The sequence below is a fragment of the Nanorana parkeri genome, unplaced genomic scaffold (genome assembly GCF_000935625.1).
Source record: "Nanorana parkeri isolate BGI_ZX_2015 unplaced genomic scaffold, ASM93562v1 scaffold836, whole genome shotgun sequence".
NCBI classification, from domain to species: Eukaryota; Metazoa; Chordata; class Amphibia; order Anura; family Dicroglossidae; genus Nanorana; species Nanorana parkeri.
In genome coordinates, this window is record NW_017307104.1 from 561,893 (window position 1) to 589,780 (window position 27,888).

At 44.0% G+C, this 27,888-nt stretch overlaps 1 protein-coding gene across 1 annotated transcript in view; it reads right to left on the reverse strand.

Moving 5' to 3' along the window:
• PIP5K1C (phosphatidylinositol-4-phosphate 5-kinase type 1 gamma) overlaps positions 1–26,996 on the reverse strand; it is a 173,865-nt gene extending 146,869 nt beyond the window's left edge. The window contains exon 1 of the mRNA XM_018565350.1: positions 26,852–26,996. Within this exon, the coding sequence (XP_018420852.1) occupies positions 26,852–26,996 (145 nt within the window). The remainder of the gene's footprint in view (positions 1–26,851) is intronic.
• Between the last annotated feature and the right edge of the window lie 892 nt (positions 26,997–27,888).

Here is a 27,888-nt window from a genome sequence, read left to right on the forward strand (position 1 = left end):
GAGGCGGCCAGGCGGGCCCAGGCTCCAAGCAAGAATTTTTTTATAATAGATTTCTATGTACAGTTGAAATGGTAAGGTCCTGCCCCGCCCCCTTCCCGAGTACGTACGCGCAGGAAGGTTTTTTTGTTCAGGGGGCAGATCTTTTTTTACCCGGCAGAAGCACTGAAGAGCAAGACGGGAGCAGAGCACAGGGGGAAGGAGGAGAGAGACAACGACTGACGCTGGGGGGGAGGAGACACCGACCAACGCTGGGGGGTATCGAGCGCTACCGATCGACGCTGGAGAATTAAATGAGAACTATGGGGTCAGGGCTTTTCCCCATAGTTCTCCTAAGGGTAACGGAAGGAGACAAACTAGCGTCCTCCCGTCACCCAAAGCTCCGTACATCGCGAGCAACAGCTTGTGGTATACTAAGACGGATCCTGGCGTCACTGTCGAGATCCACCCAGCTGCGCGATTGACAGCTGGCTCAGCTGGCTCTGCATATCTAATGACAGAGTCAGCTGTACCCGCCCCCCTCCCCCGTCCGTTCCGCCAGTCAGTGCTGGAGGATCAGACAGGGGAGGGGGAATCCCTGCAGGGAGCTGTGAGTGACACACAGCTCTCTGCAGGGATAGATTGAGAAGGGAGCGAGCAACGGTATATGTTCGCTCACTTCTAGATCTATTGAGCCGACCTGTGACAGTTTCATTGTCACAGGTCGGCTAGAACTATGAGGCTGATTGATTTTCACTCGCCTCATAGTTCTCCTTCAAAGGATCTTGGCTTATTATGTAATAGTCTAAGTATATTTTTAGGCAAAAATGTTGATTGTTGTCTTGACAGAATGTAAGTGGCAATCTTTTAACAGGGACACCTGTTCTAGTTAGAGCTGCTTAAGAAGATTTCCTCTTTGCTTCCTTGACAGGAAGTATTTGGAAAACGCCCAAATGAAACAGAGAAAGCAAAAAAACTTTGATACACTTAAAAAAACCTTGAATATATTCACTGTATAATGTAATGATTATATGAGAATGTTCTAATTCTTTATACAGTACTGTGCAAAAGTTTTAGGCAGGTGTGAAAAAATGCTGAAAAAGTAAGAATGCTTTCACAAATAAGTATTTTATACTTTTATTAACAAAATGGAAAGTAAATGAACAGAAGAAAAATCCAAAGCAAATCCATATTTGGTGTAGGGCTGCAGCTAACGATTATTTTCATAATCAATTAGTCGATTAATTTTCAATCAATACACTGCTCTGGTATCTGTGGGCACCATTTTCTGCACTTTGAGACTCACCCTCTCTACGCCATGAGCAAAGTCAGGCACAATCCTTCTACCTACAAGCCGCCCTCAGACCCGGCCACCCAGCTTGGCCTCAACATACCGGAGCTCTTCCGAACACAGCACTCTGATGCACCAATGTGATCTCAGGCCTCCTTGTTTCCCTGACACTGCAACCCTCTTCTCAGCCGGCCCCTTATCACATGGCTACAGATTCACACAATCAACTTCCTAGGATGTCGGATCTCCAAATGATTGCTGTTGACAGGGATACAGGGATTACTGAGGAAATAGGCATTTATTGACAAAGAATGTAGTTTTATTCGTTAATTGTGTCTGTTAATAATATGCCATCCATGGCAGTAAATGGTGGATGGCATTTTATGCACATTCACAATTAATATTGTAAGCAATTAAATAATAACGTAATTGCTTACGGTATTAATTGTAAACTTACAGGAGTACATTTACTAATGTACTCCTCTTACCCATTTTCAGCTACTAATGGCTAGAGCCCGCTATTAGCTGAGACAGCAATGCCTCGCCGGAGCCGGCCAGTATCAGTCCATCCATAGTTTGAAGGCCTTTGTAGGTGTAAAAAAATCATGTGTAATAACTAGAGATGCACCGAAATTTCGGGCGCTGAAACATATTGGCCGGAAATGACACTTTTGACAAAATGCCGAAAGTGCCATCTTTTGGTTGAAATAGCGGTGCTTCCCTGGTTTCTCTCCTCCCCGCTGCTGTGTCCCAGGGGGGAGGAGAGAAACCGTCACAGGAGGCTGAGCGGTGTGGGGGAGGAGAGCGCTGTGAGCGGCTGGCGTATCTCCTCCCGCGCTGCTCAGCCTCCTGTGACAGATCAGGAGAGTGGAGTCGGAGCGGAGACAGCTGCCACAGGAGGCTGATCTCTCCTCCCCGCCCTGCTCGCTCAGCCTCCTGTGACAGCAAATCAGGATGGAGAGCGGGTACAAGCAGTCAGTGATCAGTGATCGCTGAGTGTTTGTAAATAATTGAGAACATAGTATGTTTACTGTGTCCGCAATTATGAATGAATGTGAAGTGATCTACATCACTTCCCGTTCATTCATGATTGTGGACCTGGTAAACATACTATCTCCACAAGTTATGAATGAACAGGAACACTCAGTATAGAGGCTTTCTGTTCATTAATAACAGGGGCTGCAAAAAAAGATTGAGAACTCTGTGTTCGCAATCTTTTTTTCAATTTTAAAGGGAAATATCAGATGTCTGTTTAGACCCCCAATATTTCCCAGAGCCCCCAACAGTAAAGTAAAAAAATTAAAATATTAAAAAAAATTAAAAAGGTTATAATTTTTTTGGGTTGCGGCCTGACATCTTTTTTTCCGGTCTTGAAAATGTCATTTTGGTGCAATAACACTAGCTAGGACTCTGTCCCCCAGCATGCGCACCCAGTCTTGCTCCATGCCCCTTCTGCTTTTACTGTTAAGAGTTTATAACGCAGAGTGAAGAGATCAGCGGAGTAACGCAGAGGTCAGCGGTCTAACGCACAATACAGCGTCAGTGGTGTAATGCAGAGGTCAGTATGTAACGCAGTGCAAAGGTCAATCAGAAACAACAGAGACTTACAGTGACTCTAATTTCCTCAGGTGTTCTGTCTTTTCCTCTGGTGGTGGTGGGGGGGGAGCAGTGATTGTGCCTGCTTGTTCTGAGAGGAAGACTCCAGCTGGCTCGTCTTCTCCTCCTCGGCCGCTGCAGCAGCAGAGCAGCCGAGAGGGGAGAGGTGAAAGAAGCGATCGTCACTGCCGTGCTGAGGGACGTTTTTAACAGGCATCAGAGAGGCCGCCCGTGGATCAGGACCCTCTGGGGGGGGGGGGCTTTAAACTCCCCTATCCCCCCCCCCCTTGTCTACGCCCCTGCCGCTCGCTGGGGCCTTAGTGAGGAACAAGAGGCCCTCTAATATGCTTGAATAGAGGGCCGCCGCTGCCTGATTGCGGCCAGTCACCTACCCAGATCACCTCTATTCAGTCATATTAGAGGGCCGATTGCTGGGGCCTCTCGGGGCCCCAGTGAGGAGCGAGTGGCCCTCTAATATGCCTGAATAGAGGGCCGCTGCTGCTTGATTACGGCCAGTCACCGACAATCCGGATTGGCCGGGCCTATTTGCAGGGGCGGGCCTGGAGTGGCAGCTCCACCCGCCCCTACGTTAATCCTGCTTCTGGGTCTCCACCACTCACAATTAGTCAACTCCTGGAAATGCTCAGACATATTGAAGATGCCGACAACCGTGGCAGGCGACGGAACCTGAGAGTGCGGGGACTCCCAGAGCCTGTGGAACAGGATCAACTGATGATGGCACTTCTCTCCATCTTCATCTATCTTCTAGAGACCACCCGACTCTCCTATCGTTTTCACCTTGCCCTTCGCCCCAGACGTGCTGCGACAGATCCCCAGAGGGATGCCATATGCCTCCTCTCCAGCTTTCCGCTCAAAAAAAACATCCTCCACCAAGCTAGATCTCGGGATGTTATTGCCTTCCATGGCACGCCTATACAAATATACCAGGATCTGTCTCAGATCACACTCCAACATAGGAGATCTTTGCCTACTACTCCAAGCTTTATGATCTAGAAGCTACCGACGGTACTACCCCTTCTCCGGGTGCTAGGACAGCAAAGATAGCTTAATTTCTCCAACTCCATGCCCCCCCTAGGTTCAACCCGGCAGTGCTGGACTCCTTGGAAGCTCCAATCAGCCCTGACAAAGTTCGTCTTGCTATCTCCCAGCTTAAGGTTGGGAAGTGCCCTGGCCCTGATGGTTTCACCACCCACTATTATAAAGCCTTTTCCCAAAGTCTAATTTTATACTTTCTGGCTGTCTTTGATCCTGCTGCCTCGTGCTCGCTAACTTCCCCCCATCTACTTGAGGCCCACATTTCTGTGAAACCTAAACCTGACAAGGCTCCTTCGCTTTGCACCAACTACTGCCTCATTTCTCTCCTAAATGTGGACATGAAACACCATGCAAAAATGTTAGCCAATCGCTTTGCACTGCTTCTTCCGTCCATTATTTCTTTAGACCAGGTGGGTTTTGTCCCGGGACGGGAGGCCAGAGACAACACCATTAGGGTGCTTAATTTACAACACTGGGCTCATACCAAGAAAATACCGAGCTTCTTTCTTTCAACCAACGGAAAAAAAAGCGTTCGATCGCATGGCCTGGGATTATATATTTGCCTCCCTAGAGCACATTAGCCTCCACTCCAATATGACGTCTTACATTAAAACTCTCTACACCAACCCAATAGCTAAAGTCTGTGTCAATGGATTTTTATCCCCTGCCTTTCCTATTGGCAAGCCTGTCCCTTGTATCCTTTGCTCTTTCTTGTTTCTTTAGAACCATTGCTTCAGGCGATTCGTTCCCACCCCGACATCCGTGGTATCCCAGTAGGCACCTCTGAATATAAAGTGTCGGCATTCGCTGACGATTTACTCTTTTCTCTGACCCAGCCCCTCATTTCGGGTACCCAATTTGCTACACACTTTCGAGGAATTCCGTTCACTTTCCAACTTTAAAATCAACTTCACTAAATCTTCTGCACTGAACATCTCTCTCACACCCGCCTTGGTCGACCGATGTAAGGTTAATTTTCCTTTTTGCATGGAACTCTGCTTTGGTAAATTACTTAGGAATATGCCTGCCCTCCCATCTCTCAGATCTTTACACTCATAACTTTGCTAACTTATTCGAAATTTCCGGCAGGATCTTCATAGATGGGACAAATCACACATACCCTCTGGGTATGAGTCCATCATTCTTAACCGGGTGGGGGCCTGATCCCCTTCTCATGGCAAGGACTTCTCTAGATAACGTTCTTTTCTCCCTCTTTCAACACTGAACCAACAATCTTCTGTCTCCACCCTACCCCTTTGGACCTATTTCCAGATATGACACTTTCTTAACTCACCACGCTGTCAAATGCACTTCAGCAGGAGCCTCACCCCTTTTGAATCCTTATGCACTTCTCCCTCACCTATACGACATATTTCTCAGTTGTACCTGGAATTGGCCAATGAGTCCGACCCGGCTGCCCAGGCCTGGGAAACAAATTTAGGTCTATCCTTCCCGATGGAGGATTGAGAGACTATGCACCTATGTTTGATACAGGGATCTAAGAATGTCAATATTCAAGAAACATATTACAAAATACGCACCAGGTGGTATTGAACTCCAGAATTCCTCCACAAACCTTATCCCACCGTTCCTGACACTTGTTGGAGGTGCCATCAAGATGTCGGCACTTTTCTTCACATCTGGTGGAACTGTCCCCTGCTTTCACCTTTTTGGACCTAGGTCTGTGACATCACTGAGCAAATCACTGGTGATTCTGTTTTTACATCACACAGAACGGTCCTTTCAATCCTATCAACATTCTTTAACTTTTAACCTACTGAATGCTGCGAAATCCATTATACCCTGGCTTTGGGGAACCTCTGCCACACCACATTTGTCAGGTTGGTTTTTGACACATTGATTTTGTAGCGGAGATGGAGGAGCTGATTCACGTACAACAAAACACTCCTGCACTTGGACTCCTTGGATTTTATTTAAGGATTCACAATTCACAAGTCGATCATGTTGCCTAGCGCCTCAACCCCCCCCCCTTAAAGTCTCTCTCCCTTGTATATTAGACACCTTATGAGGAATTCTCAAATGTATTTACTTATTTTTTAACTCCAAGAGAGACAGGTGTCCCTCAGTGTAGAGGGATACCTCGCATTTTGTTAACCCATCCTGCCCATCCCCCATTCCACCCTCATGCCCCTTGTTCCCTGTGTGGAGAACTAGCCTTACCTTTCTTGCTTCTCCCTCCTTCTTCATCTCTTTTTCCTAGCCTTCTCGTCTACTTCTATCTCATTTCCCTCCAGTCGTCGTCCCCCCGTTCCTGTTCTCGATAAGACATGGACCCCTACATTTACCCATTTCCCTTATACGTTACATTTTGGATCTTCCGCTTTTATATTTCGTCTGTATAACATGATTGGTGGCGTATTCTGCTTGTTACCATTTGCCTATTTAAGCCTGCTCACTACCTATAATTTATGCAGATGTCTACATGTTTGTGTTGTTTGACATACTAAAAAACTAAATTAATAAAATGCTCTGAAACCAAAAAAAAACCCCATCCTTAATTTAAAATAAAATATGCGACGATACCTGACATGTGTAGTGCAATCATCGGTTTTGTATGTAGGTGCACCCGACTTGTGTTTCCATTAGTATATGGGCATTTGCAGGGTTGGGGGACTGTCAATTTTTTTGGGGGGATTTTTAATTTAATTTTTTTAACCTCATTGTTATCACATGGGGGGGGCTCACAAGCCCCCTATGTGATGGCACATTGGAGGTGACAGGTTCTCTTTAAGGTGAAATTAGGGGTCTTTTAGGCACCTAGTGTCACCTTCCCAATTCACTGGATTCAGCTGCTGTCAACACAGCAGGCAGTGGCTGGAACCAATAGCCAGCCTGTTATTGATTATTTTAATTTGCAATATCCAATAGCAGGCTGGCTATTGCACCTTCCCACTGCCTTCTGTCAATCAGCAGAGGAGGGAATTGAACGAGAAAGTTGCTGAAAGTTGATTGACAGCAGGCATTGGGCGAGTGCAATAGCCAGCCTGCTATTGGCTATTGCAATTTAAAATATCCAATAGCAGGCTGGCTATTGTTTCCAGCCGCTGATGGGAGACTTGACGCCGGTGTTCTATTAATCCCTCGAACTTAAGTCTGAGGGATTGATAGAACACCAGCAGAAGGGGGCGGGCAGCAGAGGAGGAACAGGGTGGGGCGGCCAGAGGAAGAACAGAGCTGCTGTGGAGGTGTGGGGGGGCAGGTTGCAGAGTCAGCAGAGTCACAGTGTTCTCTTCTCCCCGCTGGTGCTGGCTGCAGTGGTCTGTTTCCCTGCTGCCTCTGCTGATACAGGCAGGGATTGGAGGGGACATGGACCGCTGCAGCCAGCACCAGCGGGGAGGGGAATGGAGGAGCAGAGTGGCGCCAACTAATCGAAAAATAACTAATCAATGATGAGAATCGTTGCCAACGATGATTATAATCGATTAGTTGTTGCAGCCCTAATTTGGTGTGATCACCCTTTGCCTTCCAAACCGCATCAATTCTTTTAGGTAAACTTGCACACGGTTTTTGAAGGAACTCAACAGGTAGGTTGTTCCAAACATCTTGGAGTACTAAACACAGAACGTCTGTGGATGTAGGCTGCCTCAAATATTTCTGTCTCTTCATGTAATCCCAGACAGACTCCATGATTTTGAGATCAGGGCTCTTTATAAAATTATTAGTTTCCCCATGCTCTTATATACCTTACATACCCTCTCTCTTCTGCTCTAACATGCAAATATTACTAAACTCAGGAAGGCCTTTTCATGTTTTTCTCTGGCAACATAATAAACCGCTCATAGCCAGACTGAAAATTGGTCAACCCAAAACCCAATTACGGATACCTTTTCCATACATAAGACTATATAATCTAGCAAGTCTCATGAGAGAAATTAGAGATTGGCTAGGATCGACCCATTACTATGATAATACTTTTATGCCTCTTCCTTGGTCTTTTCTTGGCCTTCCTACATTCCCCATTATCCTCCATGTCCCTCATTCCTAAATCCAATGCCATATCCAATATAAGAGATAGCATTATCACCTGGAGAGAGAGCATTATCACCTGGAGAGAGACCCACAAATGTATTTCCAGTCCATGTTATGTCACCTCTTTCCTTCTTATCTAGTCCACTTCATCCTCCATTCAAAAGAAAAAAAACGACTACACCATACATGTTATGGGTACTTATGTCCAACTCCACACATTACTTGAAAACCAACTGAATTTGCTAGAGCCCATTAGCCTTCCTTTGAATTTTAAGAACACTTATTACTCCTCTGAACACCAGAAAATCTCCATGCTGTCCTCCAACTTAAAACAACATCTGTCAAAAAAGACTTACAAACCCAAATTAATTTCAAAGTGGACCATACCCCAGAGTTGCTCATGGAAGACACACCTGACCTTCTAGAGCAAGGTTGGCTCCACATATGCAAAGTCAAGCTGAGTTAATTGAGGAGAAAAATCCAATTGAAATTCTACACAGGGCAATTGATTTGTTCATCAACCATCGCTTCCAGAGCTGTTTCTTAACGTGGTGTCCTAATTGCCACAAAACCAGCCCAGGCTTAGACCTTTTGGAAACAGACCTATGTATATATGTTTCAACTCACTAAATGCAAACAGTCACCCTCCATAATGACTCTACTGCAAGTAATCCACCAGTCTGACAAAAGGGAGCTCCCTTTGTCGAATTTGAATCACTTGGGTATCCTGGCTGCCAAGAAACTCATCATGGCATATTGGATACAGTAACCGAAAGACGAGCACTAAAAGAAATGCCAGGTTTAATAATCAAAATGAGTCATAAAGGGGGCAAAGTGGTCCTACTTACGGAAGACATGTATATAACTGAGGTAAAACGTATCCTCATGGATAAACAAACATATGAGAAACTGAAAGATTCCCCCTTTAAGGAACTGGTAAAGTAGTTTAATTTTAAATTATATATAATGAGAGAGGCAGGTTAAATCACTACTAAAGAACTCAGGTTCATGAGGGTGGAATGGTTTAATGTACCTACTTTCTATATCATACCTAAAATACATAACAACAGGAACAATCCCCCAAGAAGACCCATAGTGTCAGTATTTGGATAATCTCCTTAAAGACCTAGTGCTCCAATTACCATCTTATATAAAAGACACAGGAGATGTACCCTGGAAAATTTCCCAAATAGAGGTAAACAAAGGATCTTCCTTGGTGGGAATAGATGTGGAATTTCTCTCTACCTCCATCCCCCCTAAATGTGGGTTGGAGGCAGTAAGTTACTCCCTGGAGCAAAATTTTCCCTTAGCAGCCCCGCAGAATTAATTAATTGAAGAACTTTTGGAATTTGCCCTTAACAATAATTTCTTCCAATTTGATGGACTGTATTATAGGCAAATTAAGGGGACGTCAATTGGGGCACCGTGGGCACCATCCTCTGGGAGACACAGGATGTATACAATCATCAGTTGTACCTGAGCCATGTGAGAATATGCAAATACTATTCTTCACGCTACCCGTCATCACCAAAGATCCCTAATTCAGGCTATACCGACAAGCCAGTTCCTACGTATAAAACAAAATTGCTCATCAGCTTCAGATTATAGAAATGAATCAAAATCACTATATGAGAGATTCAGAATAAGAGGGTACTCCCACAGAACACAGAATGAAAGAACAAGAACACAAACATTAGAAGAGCAAAGGATGAAAAAAGTGACCAATTTTGAAGGCCCTGTTCGAATGATCACACAATACGGTTCACAATGGGAAAGATTAAGACAAATCTTAAAGCACTGGCACGTTTTACATTTGAGTCCTTAATTGGGGAAAATAGTAGGACCACATCCTCAATTAGTGGCCCGTAGAGCACGTAATTGAAGGGATCATCAAGTTTTCTCAGAATATAAGTTAACTACCCATGTGGGAGGTGCCAAATTTGCCCATTTGTGGAAAGATTTGGAAAAAAAAATAAGTTTTGAGTAGTGATGGTCAAAAATCCTTTGAAAAAACACAGTTTGTGAATAGTGCAACTAGCAGAGTACCCCTGTAAAAAAAACGTTACATAGGGGAAACAAAACGCCAACTACGGGTGAGAATAGGTGAACACCTAAGAGATATAAAGAAGAAAGAAAAGGATAGTTCGACAGCTCAACACTTTGATAAATTCCATAAAAGCAGTCTGCAAAGGACTAAAAATAAAAGGTATTTTTGTATTGAATCTATCGGCCTGGAGAGGAGACTTTGATAAGATCTTGATGCAAAATGAGAAAATGTGGGTGTATAGACTTGGCACATTATCACCTAAAGGATTGAACATTGAATTTAATCTCCAAGTGTTTTTGTAAAGGAACAAACCTGTACCTGAGGCACGTTTTAGTGTCTTATGTATATAGAAGTTGTGCTTTTGATATATTATATATATATATATTTTCAGTTCAGAAGGATCAATATTAGAGTCCACTTATTCATATGTTCACACGAGTAAGATACTTGAAGGGGTTAACAAAGTAAGGCGAAAAAAAGGCTTTAAAAAGACACACCTATGGTTACCCATTACGTTCTGACAAAGCCCCAAGTGGGAGGGGCAAAAAGCGCCAACGGATCTTACCCTGACGCGCAGACTTCCTCCATCCTGATAGACTGAAAGGAATGCTGGAGTAGGTACTTTAACAGAAGAGCTGGCAAGTACAAAAGGAATGTCACAATAGGAGTGATATGATTGACTTTCTGCATTATAAGATTCTATATCTTTCGCACTGACCGTGATATTGGACAATCAATTAATGATAGCAGCTGGGGAGTGACAACCACCTACACTCCAGAACAAAGTGAGAGATTCACCGGTTGTTAACATCTATCTATGACTGCCTATGGACTGTGCCCACTAAGATTTTCAAATGGAGGGTAACAACAGGCAAAGACGATTGTATGCTTGGTAGGGCTGCAACAACTAATCGACATAATCGATTATTGAAAAAGTTGTCAACTTTTTCACTTCCCCCTCTCCAAGCTTGCTCCTGTGATGGAGTGCAATCTCAATAGAAACTAGTAGTCCATCACTGGAGCCATTTTTTAAAATGTATTTTATTGTTTATCCGATTAACCGATTAATCGAACTTAATAATCGGCTAACTAATCGATTTTGAAAATAATCGTTAGCTGCAGCTCTAATGCTTGGAATATGATTTATTATTGGAAAATCTATGCTCACTCAACTATCCATTCACAGTTATATCAGAAACAGCAAAATCAACATGATATGCACGTTGGACTGAGATCCGGTACTTGTGGATCAGTGTACATTTAACAATCACCAAGATACCATTGTTGGCTTTCTTTGGAAAAGTGGAATTGGTGTACTATACACTAGACCAGGGCTCTCAAACTCAATTTAGTCAGGGGCCACTGGACACATTTTTTAGTCCCGTGGGGGCCGCTACTATACACGGTACAAGTGTTAATGTCTGCATATGTTACAAGCGGCAACTGTCACCCATTCAAATGAATGGTCGGGTGACATCTCTCTGTGCTAAAAAGTCTGTGCTTTGCATGTAGACACTATAATCTGTATTACCACTCTACTGTATGTCAATTTGCTTATACATATTCTGTATCCAAGATTCCTGCAATAATAAAAAAAAAAAGCCATTGTCACGCCCTATGAATGCTGGGAATGTTGGGGCCTTGCTTGCTCATGCTGTGTCATGTGTATTATTGTCAACATCCTGCACATAACCCAGAGCATATGGGAAGCTAGGTCCTGTATTCTGCCAATGTGCACCGGTTGTTGTAAGACATAAAAGGTCATTATTAAGCATTACTGTATACCGCCAATGATGCTCACTAGAGTTAGGAATTATAGTCTTATGTGATTATGGTCTAATGTGACTGGTAGTAGTTAATTTTTTTACAGGGCCTTCTTTTTATTGTAGTATGCTTAAATTAATCCTGAGGGTTTGGGAAGCTCATTTTACCTCCTAGAGCTGTTCTTGTGTCAAAAATATTTTCAGTAACCAAACATTTAAATGTTGCTCTGATATTCCCTGCATAGTTTTTAATAAATTGCAATGTAAATACCTTGACCACAAATCTCTGGTGAGTGTGTCTGTCTGTGTTGCTGTTGAGCTTGAAAGCTTGCAGGGTCAACAATGCCTCAGGGCTATCGACGCTGGAAAGATGTTGTTGCTGCCATAAGGATTCAGCGGCCCTCCACAGTCAAACACACTCACTGAAACTTTGCAGACATGTGATCGCAATGAAAAAGTTTAACCCCTTAGTGACGCAGCTTCAGAAAATGTTTTTGCTTCTGGGGACCGGAGAAATTTTGCCATTTTTGCTATCAGTTTACCCATTATATCCATCTTCCTCATGCATTAGACCTACTAATATTATATACAATTTTTTAAAGGACAAAATGGGCTTCATTTTGATGTGACATTTGTATATATAAATAATTTATTTAATAAAGAACCCAAAAAAGCAAAAAAAATTAAAAAAGATAACACATTTTTCACAGTTTTGGCAATTTGTGTACATAATTAGTGTAGCTACAGAAAGTAATTCATAATAAATAATTGTATTTGTCCTGATTTATAGGGTATATCATATGTCTGGGATTTCAGTTTATTTTTGGAGTTTTAGGTCACAAAATACAAGGAGGGAAATACAATTTTAGTGTGGAACATTTTTAGAATGTGGTAAATTTTTCTGCTATATTTAATAGCCTCATTGGCACTATATTTACTTGGAATAATTTTATTAAACTTTTTTTTTTTGTTTTAAAATTTTGCAACTTTTTTTAATGTATTTTTTTTAAATAGGAGGTACTAAGGTTTTTTTAATTTTATTTACAGGGGCTTTGATACTTAGGGGGCTATTCACGTAGGAGTCAAAGGATCCAGCCGTAGCTTCGGCTGATCCTTCGGCTCTCTTTGGCCACCGAAGCCCTTCGATTCAGTCGAAGTGATAGCAGAAGCAGGGCGAACGGCCTGCCGAAGGCTTGCCTTTCGCCCCGCAAATGACAGCTGGGCGGAGCCAGCCGTGATCTCACGGCTGGCTCTGCCCAGTTGTAATGACAGATCAGCGTCCCCAAATGACGATGAACTGTCATTAAACAATAACAACTCTAGCAGGTGCTGGCCAATAGAAACAGTTGGGCGGAGCTAGCTGTCACTGCTAGCTCTGCTCAATTGTTGTATTTTTTACATTTTTTTCCTTTTTTAAAAAAAATTTTATTTTTTAATTCAAATAATTATTTTCATTTTTTTTTTTACATTTTTACTTTTTTTTTTTTTTTACTTTTTTCACTGATTTGCTATTCTGCTTGGTACCACAGAGGTACCGAGCAGAATAGCCAAGCTGAATGCCGCTCGGCGGCTTTCGGCTATTCACTCACTGCCGTTTGGCCCCATGTGAGCTGCCAGAGCTTCGGCTCACCGATCCGATGTATGGCTGAAATCAGCCGTACTGAGCCATAGTGAATAGCCAAACGTTGTTCGGCTTACTTCACTTCGGCTGGGTTATTCACTCGGCTGCCTTCTGCAGCTTTGTAAATAACCCCCTTAGTATCTCTGAGTAGAAAACCGTATTCTCCTACTTTGTATCACTTTTGTAACACATCCGGCTAGCAGTTTACAAAACAGTGAGCTGCTGCTGGCTCTGTGATCAACTCTCGCTGTGATCACAGGACTGTGACCACCTTATCTGCTGTCGAGGGTCTGGCTCGGACCCCGGGGGACCCATCAACAGCAGTAACTCCATGAGCTGCTCGTCCCTTCACTGACCAACGCTCATTGTACCAAATGACAGAATGGAAGGAGAAATCTCACACTGGGTAAAGCTTCAGTATCTTGCTAGTCGGACCCACTGGCTGTCAAAATACCTGAACAATCTGATTGGATGCAGGCATTGTTCAGGCATTTTGACAGCCAGTGGGGGCGACTAGCAAGATACTGAAGCTTGGCCAAGTGGGAGATTCCTCCATCCACACAGTTTAACGTAGATGGAGGAATCTGTTGCACTTTTTCCATCTGACCATACAAAATCTGCAGATAATCTGTAGGTGTATGGTCAGCTTTAGCCATAAAAATGCAATTTAATCCAGCCACAAGTCCTAGAGAAAAATCAGACCTATAACCTGCCTACTTAACTGTATTAGTTCTATAAGAAGTCTAGTTGGCCCCAGGCCTATGCTGTTCTCCTGTTCGCAGCCTCCCAATGCTTCTGTTGTCCTGTAGAGCTTCATGAGAAATATGTTTATGAATAACACTGACATTGTAAACTATTTAAACCCGTTCACAAATAGGGAAGAATAGGGTGAGTTCATGGAAATTGATTTTTGTCCTGAAATGATCTAATTGGTCTTTATCAAAATTGTATTAAAATCAGCCTCTAATGAGGGAGGTGTGAATGCTGATGGCATAGGGAGAGCCATCTCTGGAGAGCTCTATTCACTGTGCTCACTCCTACCAGTCTGTATTGCCAGATGAACCTGCATAACAGCACATGGAGAAGAAAAAACCCCACTATAAAGGGTGACTACAAGCAGAATCAGTTTATTTTTTTCAAAACGTAGCAGCTTAGATTACCTGCAGCCTGTACATAAGAAATTGCACCGATGGCCTCTTCCCCTATGCAGCACCTGCACTCTCTACCACCTTTACCTGACTCCATTGCAAGATCCCCTGCTCCCAGGGGTGACATGGCTAAAATCTGACCAAGGAGCTCCATGCCATAATTCTCACAGGTCGTTGAGGAGTGGGACATGCAGAACTACATCAGGGAAAACCAAATAGGAATGCTACATTTCAAGACTTGAGGCCTAATATAAGAAAGGGATAAGTAATCTAAAAACTGACCTAAACCAGGTGGGGAAGAGAGTATCTAGCTTAGAGTGCATAATGGAGGCTAGACACACACATAAAGGGTTTTCATGGACCACACTACTCAGTTATAAGATCTTTTATTTCACAAAGGATGATATAGTAAACTGCAACAAAACAGAATCTGCATCAGGGGAGTGCCAGAAGAGAGGAAACCCCTACTATTGCTGAAATTCAATTAACTGCTTGGCAGGCAACTGGACTCTGAACTGAGCAATGAAAGGGCCTACAGATCCCTGAACCCCAAGACCCAAGAGACATTTGCAGCATACACCTTTCACTGACAAGGAAGTTATCATGGCTGCAATGCGCACCAGAGAGAATCTGACCTGAATACATAATACTATCCGCCTACTGTAATAGACTTACCCGTTCACGATCCGGGAGTCCAGTGCCGCCTACCCCCTCTGCATCACTCTGCTCCTCCTCCCTCTAGCCGACTGTCAGTTTAAAGCCGGGAAGTAAAGCCCTAGTAATGAAGCAGACGCTAAGCATTTCCCCTGCTCTGCCAACACCGCTCTCCATCCTGAAAAGTAAACGACCAGCAAATACTCACCTTAACCCTCTCCATCCTGGAAGTAAAGTAATTGCATAAGCAACTACCCTTCCCATCCTGGGCAAATACTCACCTTAACCCACCCCATCATAGATTTGTAGCCATTGTATGTGCAACCACCCTCGCCATCCTGGTGGATAACGGAATACAAATTACCCATGCACTCGCAAACCTGGGTTAAAGCTGCATGCTCGCCTCCACTGTGCATGTCAAGGAGCTCGCTGTGCACTTGAAGCTACAATTCATCTTCCCTACAACCTCGGCAAGATTATCCACTTTGATATTTCAGCTACACCATTCAAGTACACAACGCAAGGACTCACAGGGAACATTTATGCAATGTGCTCCCACTGACACCTCCGCAAGCATCCAACGCAGCTAACCGCAAATATACGATGTAACCCTATCAACCTGTGCTGAATCTTATTCACACCACTGTTGTATATGTGCTTAAGAGAGAGGTGATTAACTGATAGAGTTCAAAGGACTCATTATCCCTGTAGGGAATATTGTACAATCCCAATTCCCAAAAAGCTAGGACACTGTGTAAAATCTACATAAAAACAGAATGCAATGATTTGAAAATCTCAAACCCATATTTTATCCACACTAGAAAACAAATCAAATGTTTAAACTAAGAAAATGTATCATTTAAAAAAATTAAAATAAAGTAATTTTGAAATTGATGGCAGCAACTGTTTTCGAAAAAGTTGGGACAGAGCAACAAAAACTTGGCAAAGTAAGTGGTACTAACAAGAAGAGCTGGAAGAACGTTTTGCAACTAATTAAGTTACTTGGCAACAGGTCAGTAACATGATTGGGTATAAAAAGAAATTCTTAGAGAGTCTGAGTGTCTCAGAAGTAAAGATGGGCAGAGGTTCACCAATCTGAAAAGCTGCATCTAAAAATTGCTGAACAAATTTCAGCATGTTCCTCAGCGTAAAATTGCAAAGACTTTAAATATATCACTATCCACAGTACATAATATCAAATGATTCCGAGAATCTGGAGAAATCTCTGTGAGCAAGGGACAAGGCTGAAACGCAATATTGGATGCCCGTGATCTTTGGGTCCTCAGACGGCACTGCATTAAAAACACTGCATGGGCTCAGGAATACTTCGAAAATTCACTGTCTGTGGGCACAGCTCGCCGTGCTATTCAAAAATGCAAGTTAAAGCTCTATCACGCAAAGAAGAAGCCATATCTGAACATGATCCAGAAACGCTGCTGTCTTCTCTGGGCCAAAGCTCATATATAATGTTCTGTTACAAAGTGGAAACCTGATCGAAATTTGACATTCTTTTTGGCAACCATGGGTGTCTCATTCTCTGGATTAAAGAGGAGAGGGACCTTCTGGCTTGTTATCAGCACTCACTTCAAAAGCTTGCCTGCATCCCTGATGGCATGGAGGTGCATTAGTGTTCATGGAATGGGCAGCTTGCACATCTGGAAAGGAAACATCAATGTTGAAAGATATATCCAGGTTTTAGAGCAGCATGTGCTCCCATCCAGACGACGTCTTTTCACCAAGACAATGCTAAACCGCATACTGCATCTTTGTAGTAGAAGAGTCATCTGACAATATTTGGCACATCTTGAAATGAAAAATACGACAAAGACAACCCAGGACCATTGAGCAGTTAGAATTCTATATTAGGCAAGAATGGTTCAACATTCCTCTCTCAAAACTCCAGCAACTGGTCTCCTCAGTTCCCGGACATTTACATACAGGGTTATTCACAAAAGGGTGAAGAGTTTGGAGAAGGCAGAAGTGAACAATTTAGGACAAATTAGCTGAGCTGGAAAGTGAGCTGAATTGGATAATTTTTCAAAATCAGCTATTTTGGCCTAGATTGTTCACTTCTCCTGCCTTCTCCAAACTCGTCACCCTTTGGTGAATAACCCTGATAGTGTTGTTAAAACAAGAGAAGGTGCTACACTATGATAAACATGGCCCTGTCCCCACTTTTTTGAGAAGTGTTGCTGCCATCAATTTCAAAAAAAAATTTTTTTTCATAAAATGGTACATTTTCTCAGTTTAAATATTTGATGTTTTCTATTGTGAATAAAATATGGGTTTATGAGATTTACAAATAATTGCATTCCATTTTTATGTAGAATTTACACAGCGTCCCAACTCTTTTTGGATTGGGGATGTATATATTTTGGACTCTTTTCGTTATTGATACTTAACCTGTATGAAGTAGTACCATTTACTGGCCTTCTGGAACTCTTTCTATCTGGGACTTCTGTTATTTAGGTATTTCTTCTCTCCAAAATATCCCTTGGACGCCTACTAAACTCTTTCCTGTGGATAGCCCCAACAGCAGCCACACTGGCAGCTGAAATCCATTACAGATAATTCCCTGAGAGACTTGATAGCTCTTACACCTACTCTAAAGGTGCCCATACACTGCACGATTATCGTACGATAATCGTATGCGATCGGTTTTTCGTACGATAATCGAGCAGTGTGAACGGAAACGTGCGACCGTTTTCTACTGTACGGTTGCACGTCTTCTGTCGAACCAGCATGTTCGAAAACCAGCCGGGAATCGTACGATTCTCGGCTGGTTAGAACGGTGCTCGGAAGACAAATGCCGAACGGGCCGGTGTGCGCACGCGCACACTGCCCGTTCAGCATTGCGGTCATCGGAAGCCCGCCCCTTAGGGGGGCGGGCTTGCGATGATCGAGAGTGCGATCAGCCTGTCCAAGATAGGCAGATCGTACGTTTTTTTAATCCCTGTACAACCATCGCAAGACTAAAGTCTTGCGATGGTTGTAGAGTGTATGGCCACCTTTAAACTCCCCAATCAGACTCTGATTTTCTGCAAAACTCAGAAACCACTACTTGGTCCCACTAAATGGTGACTATTGTCTGTGACCTGCTCTCCATGGGAAATCAAGTCAAGAGTCTCAACTTTATCCATCACATTGGGAAGAACCCTCCTTTCTACTGTTTGTTGCACGGTGCCATGCGTGATTGTCACTGCGAGCACCACTACAAGTACTTGGGCCGGGAGCGCTGTGAGGAGTGACACATGCGGCCGCTGTCACCCGGTCATTAACTTCAATGGGTACAGTGGTTGCATCTGAATTTTATAATGCTGCTATAGTAGTGTGAACAGGGCCTAAAGGAAAAGTAAAGGTGAAATATAACAATTCTGGATTTAACCAATTACACTGCACAACAAAGTTTTTGCTTCTTGAACACTGTTGGGTGTTCCTTATAGATTTTTGGCTGCTGATCACGAAAATCACATCCAAATTTGCCCATCACATACAGTTTCATTGAAATCTTCAGTTTTGTCATGTTTTTTCTTATATTTGTGTCCAAAAATGTTTGCTTCTGTAAGAGACCTATGAACAATGTTTTGTGCAGTCCAGGCATGAAATCAGACCAGGTTGGAAGCTGTTCTGTGGAAGTAGGCAGCCTGGGTATGCTGGGCAGGCCAGAGCCAGCTTGACACTGTCTCAGCAGGCTATAAAAGTGGTTTGTATACACAGATGCTCCTCATTGGATTAATATAGACCTTATAGTGTGTACGTATTGTTTCAGACTATAGCATTGCCTCAGTAGCACTGTAACAAGTAAGTTAGATGTTATAGACGGTTTACAGGACGATTGGTGTCGGTCGATATGTCTCGTCAATGTTGTAACAGCCTTTATACATTCTGCTATATTTGTGGTGAGTATAAGCTTGTGTGACGGACTCCCTGATACCCCGACTGGATATCTCCGTCTTAAGTCTGTTCCCTGGGTGCTGGAACCAGAAGCAAGTGAATATAGCATGGGCTTACCCCAAGAATCAGAAAACACTGACTTTGGAGTGGAAACATTAACTGGTTTATTGAAAAAAGCATGCAGAGTTTATACCTCACAGAATCAGATAAGAGTTCAGTGTGTTACATTGAAGAGTTCCGACCCCTAGACAGCCAGGTGCCACACTGGAATTCCTTAAGCACAGACACTCTTTGAAATTAATGTCCTTAATTAGAGAAGAGCGTGATCACATCATCCCAAACAATGGCCACTCCAGACAGCCTGCTGCCATCACAAAAATACGTTTACCAGCGATGGTATTCAAACAAGATGGAAGTCCGGATGGTTCAAATCAGGTCAAATAGTGACGTGCTCTCTCTCTCTCTAGATAAAATATTAAACAGGAAAACACACACAGCAAACAAAGTTCTCCAGGGTAATAATTCTCTGCAGCCCTAGGTCCGTCACAGCATGTTCATCAGAGACGTTCAATTACTGCTCATGTGAAGAAAGCATATAATCTGTACTTCGGCTGTAAAATTGGTGATCAAGACAAGGAATGGGCACCTCACATTTGTTGTGCGACATGTGCTGACTGTCTGAGAGCCTGGCTCAGATGCACTCGAAAGACAATGACGTCTGCTGTCCCGATCATATGGTGAGAACAGAAAGACCATGTGACGGACTGTTACTTCTGTTTGACTAATGTGTCTGGTTTCTCTGCCAAAAACAAGAAGTCAATTGAATACCCTAATCTGCCTTCAGCAATGAGACCCGTTGTACGAGACCTACCTGCAGATGGACTCCTGCTCAAAAACGTGCACGCACACAAGTATGCAATCCATTGCCCAAAGTTCCTGGAAAATGCGCATTAGCACGTGAACGCGCGCGCACAGGAACGTTGATGCGCAATAGCACACGTACGTGAGCGCGCAGAAACGTGCTCGTTAGTGTACAGGTGCACTCTCATTAGCGTGCACACTATCATATTTAAACAGACATGAAGCCATGACCAATTTGCTGAGTGGTTTTCAGCTTGTCCCTGTGTGCTCTGTTCTTGTATCCTGACGTCCTGTGTATGAACCCGGCTCCTGATCTGTGATTCGGCACCTCAAGATGCGGCTCCCTATGTATGAACTCGGCTTGAACCTGACTTCCCTCTTGGTCTGCCACTTGGTGGATCGCTCCATCAGCATCTTGAGCAACGACATCCTGGAAGTGCTTCCTTGGCCTCATACACGTTGCCTGCTCTGGTTTCAAGAGGTCCCGGTGTCATCTCGGTCCTGCTGATTCACCAGCTGGTCCAACGCACTCAAGCCGCCCTCAAGAACCGGCCAGCCACCCGTATCAGCACCTGTGCCCCGCTCTGTCCTTATATCCCCTGTCACTACTTCCAGAGGTGTGGGACAAGAGGTGCAAGGGCAGCCCCCTTCTTAGCTGAGTCTCCGGTCAGGTACATGATGCCACATGACGACAGTCTTCCAATTCTGAAACCACCAGAGGAATGGACCTTAGACGAACCAGATGAAGAAACTGCAATGCAGGGAACTGTCAGTAACATTGATCCGGATTTTGAACCGTGCTCCTCATGCGATCCACATCTCATAACACAATCAGAATTAAATGATCTGGTCAGAAACTTGGGTCTGTCAAAAGCAAAAGCCGAATTGCTGGGTTCTAGACTGTAGGAATGGTGTTTGCTGTCACCATGTACGAAAATTTCTGTTTTTCAAAGCCGCCAAGATGATATAACCAAATTCTTTGCACAAGTTGACAGTCTCTGTTTCTGTGTTGACATCAAAGGATTGTTCTCTGCTTTGGGCTGTAAGCATGGCCCGCAAGAGTGGCATCTCTTTATTGATTTGTCAATGTTAAGCCTCAAAGCTATTCTGTTACACAATGGCAACGTTCACCCGTCAATACCTGTTGGCTATGCAGCACACATGAAAGAAACCTACGAGAACATGGAAATGTTCCAGAAGCACATCCAGTACAGCAAGTACAACTGGGATATCTGTTTAGATCTGAAAGGTTTCACCAGACATTGCTACAATGGAAAAATTATAGCAGGGCAACTGGAATCCGTCAATGCTTGCTGACTTCTGTTGGACACTGCAACGTGATGCACTGCACTGGACTGTGCAAACGAACATACAAACGAAAATCAGAAACAAAACACCTTTAATTATGTTCAACCTAATAGCGTATTAAAAGCATAAACACAATTACATACGTTATTGCCGGTAAACAGTTAACTGTCTAGAGCAGGGGTGCCCACAATTTTTCCTGTTAAGAGGTACTTTTTAAATGATTAGCTACATGAGATCTACCAACAAAAAAAAACCTCCCTCACTCTCTCTCCCATGGCTGTCTCTCCTTGCTCTCTGCTGGCTTTCTCTCCTTGCTCTCTCTCCTGGCTCACCTTGCTGTATTTTGCAAACAGTGCAGTGCAACAGGCTGTGTAAACTAATATTCTTTGATGTAATACATAGCACTTCAACCACCAGTATCCACCAGAAAGGTGTCAGGTAGCTTGGCTCAGCAGACTCAGGAAATAGGTAATCATGTGTGCACAGCTAAATAAATGTACCAAAATGGAATAAAGGGGCCGTCATTCACACCCTTCGTGATCTACCAGCATCAGCTTTGAGAGCTACTGGTAGATCACGATCTACCCAATGGGCACCCCTGGTCTAGAGGAACTCAAAGTTCCTACGTGATGCAGCAAAACCAAAACTATATTTGTGCATACCCACCAGGTACCTTAGCAAAAACGTCTTAGGAAGAAAAACGTTTTACAAAAATTGTTGTGCAGTGTTATTTTTGCTATATAAATACTAATGGTCTGCATAACTGAGGACGTGTGTCCAATGCCTAAATACAATAGTGGTCATTTATTTAGCAAATTAGCAACATAATTCACTGCAAATTAGGCTGCCTCTCGTTGATTAAATTCTATGTGGCAGGTTAAGAATCCTATGTGCATGTTTTCCTGGCCAGCTACGTGAGACATTATGCAAAGTTCTGAGACAGATTTTCACTCTAAACAGACGCATAGTTAAGTGGTTGGGGTCAGGTTTTATTCTGTGAATTTGCAACTTCAGAGCAGTTGAGGATGGAAGTTAAGACTCATGAAACAACCTTGTAATAAATCTGTCTCACAATTTTTACTTTACCATGCGACAGGATTGATAAATGTCCCTCATTGTGCTGGAAACGTTGCCCCAACTGTCCCTCATTTAGAAGCAATCTGTCTTTCCTCCTCAGTTGTCCCTCTTCTTTGGTTTAAAGTATAGCACTCTATGGAAACCTGGTAGGTGTCCATCTTTCTCATCTCAGTAAGTTGCTTCCTAGGTGCACTGACCATGTCAACCTCTTCATATAACTGCCTGCCTCTTGCTTTATAAAAAGCTGGACATAAACATAATAAAATCTGATTGTACAACCTTCTTTAGTCTGCATTCACAGCTGAGCGACATAAATATGCGCGTTTTCAACACATTTTTGTGCAGCACATTTTTACGTGCGTAAGACACACATACCTCATGTCGCGCATATTTAAAAACAGATTGTGACACATTGAGGTCAATGGGCAAAAATGCTGCTGTGTTTCCATTGAAGTCTATGGGGCCATGAAGCCCAGAATCTGCCAAAAAGAACCTCTGTACTTTCTTCCAGCAATGGGCGGTTTGCTACAGGCGACATGGCGCTCAGATGTGAGCATGACTTTTGAAATAAATGGATGGCTTTTTTTAGCGTTTTTTTTTCACCAGAAAAAGCACTACAAAAGGCTCAGTGTGGTTGAGGGCTTAGATCAAGTAGTGCAAGGGTCTTTCTGATTAGGTACAGATTGGATGGATAGACTAAATAGGGCCTCATGTTACATAGCTTTGGTAAATCTAAAGTTCAGATATTGTATGGCAAGTTGGTTTGGTGAGCCTACAGTCTATCATGCAAAGATTGTATAGTCCGATTATAATGTGTATGGTGACCCTTTAGCTGGCCATACACTGTACAATCTAATTGTACTATCTCCTTTAAAGTTACCATCATGGGCCTACAAGCTACAAGCATGGGCCTGCATGATTGGATTTAAATGGAATTAATTGTTTAGGTAGAGGAGGAGGCAGCAGAGGAGGAACGGGGCGGGCAGGGGAGGAGGAACGGGCGGGCAGCAGAGGAGGAACGGGCGGGCAGCAGAGGAGGAACGGGGCGGGCAGAGGAAGAAGAATGGGGGGGGGAGCCCAGGACACAGAATGCTGCAGCCAGCTCCAGCGGGGAGGAAAACAGAGGAGCAGAGCATCGGCAACTAATCGAAAAGCAACTAATCGATTATGAGAATCGTGGCCAACGATTCTCATTATCGATTATAATCAATTTCATTGATTTAGTTATTGCAGCCCTATGGTACACATGCAACACATAATACGCACATGTTACACATACAACACATAATACGCAGACAGCACACATACAACACATAGTATGCACACAGCACACATACAATACATAATATGCACACGTTACACATACTCGTATAACACAATACACACCCAGCACACATAGCACACATACAGCACATAGTACACACAGCACACAAACAGCACATAGTACACACTACTTACAATTGTTGTACATCTCTATTCAGCCCATCCACAGTCCACTATGAGCAGCCCATGGAGGATGAGAGGAGGCTGAGACATGGGGGAGGCTTTGGGTCCCAAATGGGAACAGTCCCTGCTTCGGGGACTCCGGGTGATGCCTGAACGGCCCTATTCATCCCAGTGTGGAGATCAACCAGGGTAGCCGGAGAGGAGGCCGCGGGTCCTCAGGCAGTGCCCGAACAGTCAATAAGAGTTCACAAACATGCGAGTGAGGTGGGGAGAGGGAAGGAGTGAGGGTGCCCGCAGCCCAACTATCAATTATTATCGACTTTATTGATTCATTGTTTCAGCCCTGCACGCTACCATGCAATGCACCTACAGTGCATTACAGTTACAGGCAGGTTCATTGCGTTGCCATTCATATGAATACCAGCCCAAACACACATCCTGGTCAAAATGCATTCGACCGCACTGCAACACGCAGTAACACAATACTGTGTGTTGTGGTGCGGTTGAAAAAAGTAGTGCATGCACTGCACCACACCGTGGTACTGCACACCCTGGTACTGCGTGTTGCAGTGAGGTTGAATGCATTATGGCAAGGAGATATATTTTGGGGTGTCATTGAAATGAATGGCAACGCAATGCACCTGTCTGTAACTGTAATGCATGGTAGGTGCATTACGCGGTAGCGTGCATTAATAGCACGGACCTGTGCAAATAACTAACTGCATTGGTGTGAACGGCCCTTAGAGTGCCCCTTTATTTTGCTGTCTTTCAGCCAGCCATAACCTAGCACAGGTCGGCAATCGTGGTCCACATAGAACCAATGCACAGTCTGACTCTGGACTGTGGTCTGCCACCAATACGTAGGTGTCATACTGTATGTTCCAAGCACAGAATAATCTATATGTGACTTTAATTTTCGTTTGTGACTATACAAATCTATTGATAAAATCAATCAACACTGGAGCAGTAGCCCTTAGTAACCACTCAGCTTCTCCCTTTCATTTTCAAAGCTTAACTGAAGCTTATTGGTTACTATGGGCAACTGCTCCAGAGTCTGTCTGCTCCCATTTAAATACATTCCCAACGCAGTTAAAAAATGTTGCACTGATATTTCATGTGGTACTTTTATATTTGAATAGGATTTTATTATTTGCTGGGGATAAAGCGCGGAACTTTTGCAAGGTAATACCTGTTTAATAGGCATTGAATAGATTGTTCAGGGAATCCCTAAATTTAAAACTGGCCATACATATTACAATCTGATTGCACAATCTTCTCTATGTATTTTTAGTTTGTACAGAGAATATATAAACAGATCATAAAATGAATTTCTTGGCGTTACTTTACCTGTTGTAAACTGTTGCTTCTGGTTTAAAAAAAGATTAAAAGATATATTCATTCAATTAAATTCACAGACACGCACGTTCAAAGAAAACCTGCTCCTTTGGCACACATTCACCCACCGCGAGCTTTTAAAGGAGAACTATGGGGTCAGTGCTTTTCCCCGTCACCCAAAGCTCAGTATACCACGAGCTACAGCTTGCGGTATAATGAGATGCCGCAGCCGGGACAGATCCCGACAATACTGTCTGGATCCACCCAGCTGCGTGAGTGACAGCTGACTCGGCCTATCTAGAGGCAGAGCCAGCTGTACCCGCCCCGTCCGTTCCGCCAGTCAGCGCTGGAGGATCGGAGCGGGGAGGGGGGAATCCCTGCAGGGAGCCGTGAGTGACAGTCACGGCTCTCTGCAGGCACAGGATCAAGAAGTGATTACTTCCCGATCTATTGAACCGAGGCGTGACAGTTTCTTTGTCACATGTCGGCTCAAACTATGAGGATGAGTGATTTTCACTTGCCACATAGTTCTCCTTTAAAGAAGAACTTTGGGCAGATAAAATCTTTACCCTTGCAGTGGGGCTACCCTCGCATTGCAAAATGCTTGTTTTGTCTGGGGAGCTAAAATAAAGATATACTCACCCGAACCACAATCCCTACTGGCTGTTAGACCAGTCCCTTTAGCCTCGCTCACCCTCTGCTCTGGCAGTCTAAGGTCCTGTGAGTCATCACGCTCTTTACAGTGTATAGGACGTGAGGACGCTGAGGGATATTCCATCGCTGGAATCGAGGAGGAAACAGGCTGAAGGGACCGGTCTAGCAGCCAGCCAGGATTGCAGTTTGGGTGCGCATATCTTTTTTTTTTTTAGTTTCCTAGACTAAATGAGCACTGAGCCCCTGCAGTGCAGGGGTAGCCCCATTGCAAAGGTTAAGGTTTAATTTGTCTGGAGTTCCTCTTTAAAGCTTATTTGCACGTCTTTCACGCAATCACAGGCTAAAGCATTTTAATTTTAAACAATGGAAAGCTAATCAATAGGAGGAGGAGACTGTTTACCACATGACCACATGAAAAACGCACACTACCATTGAAGTCTATGGCTCCAAAGATGTGTGTGTCTGCCCGACAGAAAGTTTGTGCACCGTTTTTGAGCTTCAAGCAATAGGCGACAATGCTCAGACGTAAACAGGCACCATTTACAATAATGGGATTCTTCATGTTGAGCGTTGTTGTGCTTTGGGGAACACAGGACAAATGCTTAGATGTAAACAGGCACTATTGACAAAAATGGGGTTCTTTATGTTGAGTGTTGTCGTGCTTTGGGAAACACACGACAAAATGCTCAGGTGTGAACAGGCACCATTGACAATAATGGTAATCTGCATGTTGAGCTTTGGACACATTTGGGGAAATACGCGGCAACGTGCTCAAGGGTGAAAGGGTGCTCCTAGTAATCAAACCTCCAGATCCAGATGAGGGCTGACCAGGCAGCATCCCCCTCCTTTAAAACTACTGGAATGTCCTGCTGTGGAATCACAGGTACCAACACAGTCTCAATGTATACAGGGTCTTCTAGCTTTACAGTTTAATATGCTAGGTGAATATGTTCAGCCAGGTCAGGTATCTCACCCTTCATTTTTGTTTTGTTACTATTTATATTCCACACGACATTCACCTCCAGCATCACTGTCTTATCCTGCATCCCCGGGTCTCTCCCCCTTCTCCATCCATCACCTGCCAATACCAAGCAAGCTATACGTATATTCTTGCTATTCCCAGATCGTTCTCACCTTTTCCAGGATCCCCGACAGCTGGATCCAGCAGCTCTCCACACTCGATCTCCTTGTCGGGTCCCTCCATAGCCCCCCTGTATCCTCCTTCTATCACTGACAGCTCGGGAGGCTTTGCCTGTGACGTCATGACGTCGTGTTTCATGTCCGCAATCTCCCTATCACAAGGCGGGGATTAAGAGGTGTGATCGACCATGGTGAGTGAGGGCGAGATAAGGACGTTCCCTTGCTGCCCGGGATTTAAAGGGTGTTTGCTAATGCTAAAAGAATCATTCCAGAAGTCTGCCCTATCTCCTTGCTGTGGAACATTGATGGAGATACGATTCTTCCTTCTCATCTTACATACACACATTGCCTTAAAGAACAGTACAGTCATATACATCTAACTATAAGGACCCATTCACACTGAGCGATTCGCAAATCGCGCGTTTGTCGCACGATTTGCATTTTGCGCGATATCGCGCGTTTGTCACGCGATATCGCGCAAATGCTTGCATTGAGCAAGCTAGAATCGCGGCAAAATCCGCTCCAAAAAGGGTCCTGCTGTAGCGACGCACGACCCGCGAGCCCCATTGCCATGCATTTGAGAGCGATATCGCGCGGTAAATAGAGTTCACTCAGTGTGAAGGGGGCCTTAGTGTTGTTTACACATACACTATATTGCCAAAAGTATTGGGACGCCTGCCTTTACACGCACATGAACTTTAATGGCAACCCAGTCTAAGTCCGTAGGGTTCAATATTGAGTTGGCCCACCCGTTGCCGCTAACAGCTTCAGCTTCAACTCTTCTGGGAAGGTGTCCACAAGGTTTAGGAGTGTGTCTAAGGGAATGTTTGACCATTCTTCCAGAAGCGCATTTGTGAGGTCAGGTACTGTGAGGTGATGTTGGACGAGAAGGCCTGGCTTGCAGTCTCCGCTCTAATTCACCACAAAGGTGTTATATGGGGTTGAGGTCAGGGCTCTGTACAGACCAGTCAAGTTCCTCCACCCCAAACTCACTCATCCATGTCTTTATGGACCTTGCATTGTGCACCGGT